Here is an 8,730-nt window from a genome sequence, read left to right as displayed (position 1 = left end):
ATCCCAGCAACCCTCAGTTTGTTTTGTGAGATTAAGAGTCACTTATGGTTTGTCTCCCTCCCAATCCCATCTTGTTTCATTGATTCTTCTCCTACCCACTTAAGCCCCCATGTTGCATCACCACTTCCTCATATCAGGGAGATCATATTTTTATCCTTTTAAGGTGTTATCTGATAAACAGGAAGGTTTTAATTTTAGTGTAGTAAGACTTACATATATTTTCCTTTACAATTTAATAACTTTTAACTAGAGTGGTTTATGAAAAAATTTATTCCTTCCACTAAGTTAAAAACTCCAAATTATAGATTTATTGTTTAATAGTATGGCCCTTCATAATTAACCCAACTGGGATTACTTAATGTACAGACTCATGAAGTAGAGATCCAGTTTTAATACTTCTGTCCATGTGCATAACCAGCTCTTCCCAACCCTTCCTGGAACAGCCCATCCTTTGCCTAGTTAAAATGTCACCTTTGTCATTTAGTGACTCCCCTTTTCTCTGATGCAGTATGGCAGAATCAAGACATGTTTAGTTTTTAATTCTTATGATTTACCTTCGTAGAATCCCTTTAGGATTACTGTGTCTGAGAACTGATTAATGTCTTTTAATTGTTCCAGAAAAAAAATCCCTTTTATGCATTCCCTCTGTACCTACATTTGGAAGCCCAACTGAATATTCATTTTTACACTCTGTACTCTATACCTCCCACATATTTTATATTTTACATTATCTTTATTATCAATATTACCTATATTACATTTTATCTATTACATTACATTTTTATCTATATTAGATATATTTTTATCTATATTATCTGTATTACATTATCTATATTACATTTTTAACTCTCTGGACCTAATTATGGGTAATTTCTTCAGTTCTCACTTCCAGAGTACTAATTTTTCCTTCGGCTGTGTCTACTTTTAAACTCAACCACTGACCATTTTCTTTCTGAAGTATTATGGTGCTGGCTTAGCAGTCCTCTGGTTCTTTTTCAAATCTACAGTTCCTGCCTCATATTATTAAGCTTCTTCTTTTTTTCTTTAATTATATCAAACATTGTCATTTTGATTTCCTCTGAAAATTTTGGTATCTGACAACACTTCACTGTTTTTCTTATCTGTTGTTCCCACTCGGTCTCACCATAATACTTTGAATTCTTTTGAGAAGGTGTGGGTTTGGGGTTTTTTTGGGGGGTGGTGGTGAAGGGGTTGTTTTGTTTTTAGTATTAGCCATTCATTTCCCAGAGTGTTTACCTGTGGAAATTCTTTGAAGATGGGATCGAAGCTGACTTCCTCCAGAAAAAAAGTGCTGTTTTAGTTTCCTGTTATCAAAGCTCATGACAGCAGCTACTCTAAATTCACCCTTAGATTTTGTCAGTTCACACATGTAATAAGGTAACTGGCATGTTTCTTTCCCAATAGTTCAGTGAGATGCTCAATAGGTTTAAACATGCTAAATAGTGTTAAATATTTCTTTACATTTTTAAAAGCACTTTAATAATTTTAGTCAGAAGGGACACTCAGAATATCAGGAACATACCACATTTTGAGGCTTTCTTTTGTCTATATTTTTAACTCAAGATTGATGAGCTATTATAAAAGGACCACTTTACATTCATGGTTACTTCTCCAAATGCACAATTTCTGGTTTATAAGAGTTCACAGTGATAATACTCTTGGGATCCACGGGGTCCTGGCAAGACTACAGGCAGGTGACCTCATCCATTCTTTGAGGCAGATCTTAGGTTGTGGAAAGCCATCAGTACCAAAAGGAGTCCAGTGTACCTGGAGATAATTATCTACCACTTCTAAATTTTCTTAGTTACTGGCTCCAACCTTCAAGCTCTGCCACATTAAAAAAAAAAAAAAATGCAGAAGTAACCCTGAGTGCAGAGGCTTCATGAGGAACACCTGTACACTACCTGAAAGATAAGATCTGCCATTTTCTTTCCTCTTCATTTTGTGCTTTTTTGGGTTATCTCTCCAATTCTGATTCTCACTACCATCCTTGCTTGGCAGTGTTGAGTTGGTCACTGACAAGTGTTTCCTTGGTCTAGTCCTTTAGCTCTTTCTTTTCTCCATGGTGATGAGCCTTTCACATACATTTTCCCATTTCTGACATCATTCCTTGTGTTCTTTCCCTGGATCTATGAGTTATCTCTAGTTAACCTCATCTTTGAGTAATCTACTTGTCTAATGTGTAAGTTACATAGGTAGAACTCAGAATGGGATGTCTTGCTCCTCCCAGTAAAAGGTATGTTACTACTCAAATCAAATTGCAGAGAGGGTTACCTGAATTGGTCTTCCATCAGGTGTCAGCACCTCTTCTGAAAGCTCCATCATCTTGAGGGCCATCAGAGCGATGGGCTTGGCGTGGCAGAGGCTTTTCCGGTGGAGTCCTGCAGCAACACAGTAGGCATCACCTATTGTTTCCACCTGCAACCAGCAGACAAATCAAATGCAAACATATGATAATGAGCCTTAAGAGAAATCATTAGTTATGTGCAATCACAAATGTTGCTGAAAACATGTCAGCAGAACATCAATAAATTAAGCAATTAGACAACTGAGTGTAATCACAGCAGAGTTTGCAAACAGCTACCGTCAAACACAGTCATCACTCTAGGGCTGTTCATCAACGTTATCACCATAGATGATCATTGAAATTGGGAACAACTGGAATACAGAACAATTATACTACACACACACACACCACACACACCACACACAAACAAACAAAAAACTGCCAGTATTTTGCCTGACCAATTTCCAAATAATGACCTTGTACAAAGCCACGCTCTTGTTTCCTTCAAACTTCCAATATTGCTTATGTTTGAGAGATGAGAAGCTGAAGTGCAGAAACCCATACATAATCTTACAATTAAAGACTTAACAGACACTACCAGAGTTTTTTCAGACCCTATTCTAATTTTATTGTCAGCATCCATTCTGAATATTCATTGCTTTTGTTAAATAGATTAAGTATTTACCCCTGGGTAAAATCCCCAAATTTCCAAAGCATAAAGCACAGTATAAAAACTAGGCACAACTAATTTTCAGAGGAAAGTACTCTAATTATCCAAAATATATGGTGGTATACTATTGGATACTTTGCAAATGATATAACTAATAAGGGGTTAATATCCAAAAAATATAAAGAACTCCCACAACCGAACACTAAAGAACCCAAATAATCTGATATAAAAATGGGCAGAGGACTGCATGAAACACTTTCCCCCCAAAAAAACATATAGACGGTCAACACACCCATGAAAAGATGCTCATCATCACTCATCATCAGGGAAATCCAAATCGAACCTACAATGAGATACCACCTCACACCTGTAAGAACGGCCCAAATAAAAAAGACAAGAAGTAACAAGTGCTGATGAGGATGTGGAGAAAGAGGAACCCTCATGCACTGTTGATGGGAATGTGTATTGGTGCAGCCACTGCAGAAAACAGTATGAAGCATCCTCAAACACTCAAAGATAGAAACCCCATATGATCCAATAGTTCCACTGTTGGGTATTTACCGAAGGCAAAGGAAAATACTAATTCAAAAAATATATGCACATGAATGTTTACTGCAGCATTATTTACAGAGTCAAGACATAAAGGCAACCTAAGTGTCCATCAGTAGGTGAAAAGATAAGGAAAACATAGGATATATACACCCTAGAATATTACAAGCCATAGAAAAGATGGGATTGTGCCATTTGAGGCAACATGGACGGACCTAGAGGGTCTTATGCTAAGTGAAAGTAAGTCAGAGAAAGACAAATACTTTATGATTCCAATCATAAGTGGAATCTTAAAAAAATGAATAAACAAACAAAAAGCAGAAGCAGAACTATAAATATAGAGGGCTATTGGTTGCCAGAGCGGAAGGGGAGGGGAGGTGGGTAAAATGGGTGAAGAGGAGCGGGAGATAGAGGCCTCCAGTAAGAAATGAGTAAGTGAAGGGAATTAAAAGAACATGAGGAATATAGCAATGCAACGGGCCGCTACACTGTGGTCAGCACAGCACGATGTATAAACCCGTCAAATCACTCAGCTGAACACCTGAAACTAATGTAACACTGTGTGTCAACTATACTCAAATTTTTAAAAAAGTATCTGGTGATAAAATCCTCCATAATTCTAATATTTTAATTAGAGCAAAGTGATGAAATATTTTAGTAAATGTCCAAATCCAATAATACTTGGTCTATGGAACCCTCCAGAGTCCTTCCATTGGTTTTTAGCAGAATTAACCATTTCCTCTGTTCTGCCTCAACAGCACTTTTCATACCTTTTTACTACAGGCTTTCATTTATAATCAAGATGTATCCGCAACTGTGATGTCAGCTTTTTAAGAATGGGACCATGATTTTTCACCTCTGTATTCATAATGCTTACCATGGTTTCTAAAATACAGCTATTTAGTAAACATCTACCAAATGAACAAATTAATCAACCATGTTTACCATGATTTTAGTAAGTCATTCTAATTGTGTATTCATTGTCACCATTCATTTCATGAACACCATGTACATGTGTGCAGGAAAAAAAATGCCTCTGAATGACTAGAGATGCTTCTATCATAAATATACCAAAACTTAAAAAATATGTTATTAAAGATTTAATAGCCATAATTAGATTTCATGTCGAATGAAAATATGCACTGAATTAAGTTCTGTAGGTGCTAATTTAGGGAATATGGTGAGAACAGTTAAGCTAGGAATGCCAAAAAGGCCATCTGATCACCAAAATCTTATAAGGAAATATACATTAAAATTTTTTCCAATATCCTCAGACCTATCATGATTTTCAACATTTTCACTTCAAGACCTGTCTTCTTGTGCCAGAAAAAATGGAAATAAAATCATAGGGTAAGAAAAGAAAAACAATGCATTCTGAGTCAGCAAAGGTTTTACTCTGAAGGCTGAAATATATTTCCCTCAAAGAATTCCCACCGAGAAAGATAACCAGTAAATAATCTCTAAAATGTGTCAACCTACCATTGTCCCCCTAGAAACAACAATTTCTTCTAATCCTCATAATTATCTCATCCTTTTGTGTTTCTATACACTGATTTTTTTATGTTTTTACATAAATGCCAGGTAACGTATAGTGTAATATTGTTTCAGGTGCATAACGGAGTGATTCAACACTTCCATATATCACCCAGTGTCCATCATGACGGGGCACTCCTTCATCTCCATCACCTGTGCCCCCCACCCCCCACCCACCTCCCTCTGGTGACCAGCCATGTGTTCTCTGTAGCTAGGAGTCTGTTTCTTGGTTTGTCCCTTTCTTTCCCCCTTGGCCCACTTGTTTTGTTTCTTAAACTCCACATATGAGTGAAATCATATGGTATTGGTCTTTCTCTGACTTACTTTGCTTAGCATAATACCCTCTAGTTCCATCCAAGTTGTTGCAAATGGCAAGATTTTGTTCTTTTTCATAGCTGAGTAATATTCCATTGTGTACAGATACCACATGCTGTGAGCTATGTGCTTTGAAACTAACTTCTGATTTTCAGGTATCAGAACACATAGGCAATAAATGATTTGTATAAACAAACTGCTTTATAGCCCCAGTGAATATGCATGTTTCTGAAGCATGACCACATCTTGAAATCCTATCTTCCTCAACAACTATCATCCTCATTATCATTTCAGTAAAAGTTTATTGAGTTTCCATGAAATATGTATTTCTAGAATTTGTACCATAAGAAAACAGGTGAGTTATATGTAGCACTTTCTCTTTCAGCAGTGTGTAATGTAACACTATGGAGGAGATGGACCAATAGGTTTCCAGTGGATATGACACAGAATCTAATAAAGTGTAAGCTAAATGTATATACGAAAGAGCAAATTCACATTAAAATCTATATGTGATCATGCAAGCTTTTACACTACTTAGTTCCCAAATATCTGAAGTCAATTTAACTCTCAGAAACAATATGATCAAGAACGAGGCAAGAAACAAATGTCAAAAAATAATGGCCTATATCAAGATGTACAACTCCTAATGAACACCTAACACATATAAAAACTATAAACGATGGTTCCATCATGCTAGGCAAGATTATGTTGCAGTCACAATCTCACTTCCAAATCTGCATGCCTTAAAGTAACAAAAGCTTATTTTTGATACATGCTATGAATTTGTGTGGGTTACAGGCTTAGAGGACAGGCGAGAAACATGGTGTCATGTCTCTTAACTCTAGGAACAAGGCTCACAGAACCTCCCCACCTGGTTGTCACAGCAGGGAAAGAGAGGGGCTGACAAACTGTTTGCTAGCCTATGCAGCTTTCTCCCAAGGGTGACATACAGAGCTGCTCAAGACTCATTCACCAGAGCAAGTCACACAGCCATGCTTAATGTAAAGAGGATGGGAAAAGTCAACCACCCTTGTGCCTAGACGCGAGCCAGAAATATTTGACGAGCAGCACTAGTAAGCACACAAAAGAATAGGTAACAGGTTTAAATAGCTTAAATTTTTCAAACATCCAGATGTCCGTGAAGGGCAGGTAATATATGATATTTTCTCTTTCCTTAAAGATATATTCAGCTTCTTAACCTGAAAATCTTGACCAAAATGCCACCACTTTAGTAATGCAACTTTCCACAAAAGGTCTGTTCTGTCCTCTCCCTTTATCCAATTCAGGTCTGGGCAAGTTCAGCAGAATTAAGTGTATGTGCAAATTTTAGCAGATTCCCTTCAAAAATATTACCTGATTTTGCTTCCCAGGGAGCAGAAAAAGTGAAAACATTAGACAGCCATTACATTTGCTCCTGGGCTGTTGCCTTGAGTTAAGCCAGTTAAACAGGGGGACACTGGAAACATACTAAAAAGACAAAACCAAAAAACCTGTCTGAAAAGTTGATGATGTTCTCAATTCTTTTGCAATTGACTCAGTGTTTTTTTAAATAAGATCTTAAATACAACAGACACCATCTAAAATAATGCATCTCAGTTATTTTTGACATCTCCAACCTGTTCTCGAATGACATTAGAGAAGAATCAAGATGGCTAACTTAGTCATCGAGATGGAAAGGACAGTCCCTGCATCCTTTTCTGAGCATAGAAGAGGTTTATGTTCTAAAAATATTACGTACAACTGTTGCCCCACATATTATTATAGCTGGTTTTATCATACTAAAAAATTTACCCAGCTGGGATTATCATCTTTTCAAACCTTCATAGTAAAAAAGTCTTCACATTATTCCAAAAATAAGGGTGATGTACGTAAACTTCTTAGAGCTGTGCACTCATCCTTTTTATTTATTTTACTTCATTTTAAAGTAATCATTTAAAAGAATTTTAGTTCCTAATAGAATCTTGCTTCTGTTACATTCTTTACCCTCCTCTCCAGGCTAATGCTCATGAAATATCTGAGGTTTCTTGGAAATGTGGGCACATTGAGGAGGCCAGCGTGTGTGTGTGTGTTGTGGTACTGGGATAGGATGAGCCTAGAAGAGCACTACATGTAACGAGGCAATGAATAATCCCTGCCCTCTGGGACTCACACCCACCTCGGTGCTTCAATCCCACAGTCTTGGGTCTGTCTTCTTTTGAACTTCATAGGAGTTGTAAAAGAAAGCTTGGGGAGGAGGTAGAAGAACAGAGGGTCAGAGAGCTCTGGCAGCCTATCTTACTGGACAACCGCCCTCTCCCCCTCTAGATAGCATCAAGAGGAGAAGCACATGAGAAAGTCTGCCGTCTAGTTGTTGCCCTCTGCTTTTGGTCCCTAAAGTGATTAAAAACAGAAAGAGCAGGAGAGGAAGGAGGAGAGAGGGACAGAGACGAGAAGAGAGGTGTTGAAATGAGGTGCAGGCGGACTGACGACGTCTACAGATGAAACATCTTTTCTCTCCTGGTATCTCCCCAAGCCCTTGGTCACCCAGTCACAGTCACGTGGGTGAAACGGGGCTAAGAAACATGCCACATTCTTCAGGGGCTCATTGGATGTGGCTAAGAAAATGTGATTCCCAGAAAGGGTACCACATTCACCCTTGCTGAGAGCATGAGGCCACACCTGCCCGCCCAATCACTTGTCTGTCCCCAGGTATGTCTCCTGAAGGACAGGGGCTAGACAGAAGAGTTTTCTGGTGGTTGGTAGGAAGTCTGAATCCATAGGAGGTTCTGAAGGTCTCCATCACCTTTAAACCAATGGGGTTGCTGGTGATCTGGACAGAGATTATCCAAAACACTGGTGAGAAAAGGCAGAGCATGGAACAGACATTCATGAAGACTTATCAATAGCAAAAAATCAGGAAGAACTTTGGTCTTGGGTAGACTTAGGTCTACCACCGCACATGGGCTCGGCAGCTCTCCACAGATTTTATGTCCCAGTTTTCCCAGATACTCAGCAGTGTGGGTGAAAGGGGCTGCTGGCCAAAGATTAAAACTCAGGTGGTAGTTGCCAACCAGAGGTTTTAGGGCCATGGAATTAGTCCCTGGAATACAAGCAACTTGCCACAGACATTAAATGTGAACCTAGCTTTTCATTGGTCTTGAGGTTGTGGTTCTTGAAGACACAATGATCCTCTTTAAATATGGCTCCAAAGTACCTACATTAGAAGCAGATGGGTGGCTCCATTGGGTGGCATCTGCCTTTGGCTCAGGTCATGATCTCAGGATCCTGGGATAGAGCCCCGCATCAGGCTCCCTGCTCAGTGGGGAGTTTGCTTCTCCCTCTCCCTCTGCCCTCCACTCCCCAGCTCCAGCACATG

At 38.6% G+C, this 8,730-nt stretch overlaps 1 protein-coding gene across 1 annotated transcript in view; it reads right to left on the bottom strand.

Moving 5' to 3' along the window:
- Positions 1-8,730, bottom strand: part of GUCY1A2 (guanylate cyclase 1 soluble subunit alpha 2) — a 308,179-nt gene that overhangs the window by 95,044 nt on the left and 204,405 nt on the right. Inside the window, exon 9 of the mRNA XM_059406425.1 lies at positions 2,296-2,439. Coding sequence (XP_059262408.1) covers positions 2,296-2,439 — 144 coding nt within the window. The remainder of the gene's footprint in view (positions 1-2,295; positions 2,440-8,730) is intronic.

This window comes from Mustela nigripes, chromosome 1 (genome assembly GCF_022355385.1).
Source record: "Mustela nigripes isolate SB6536 chromosome 1, MUSNIG.SB6536, whole genome shotgun sequence".
Lineage (NCBI taxonomy): Eukaryota > Metazoa > Chordata > Mammalia > Carnivora > Mustelidae > Mustela > Mustela nigripes.
Note: the sequence above shows the minus strand (reverse complement) of the source record. Positions and strands in the feature narration are given on the sequence as shown.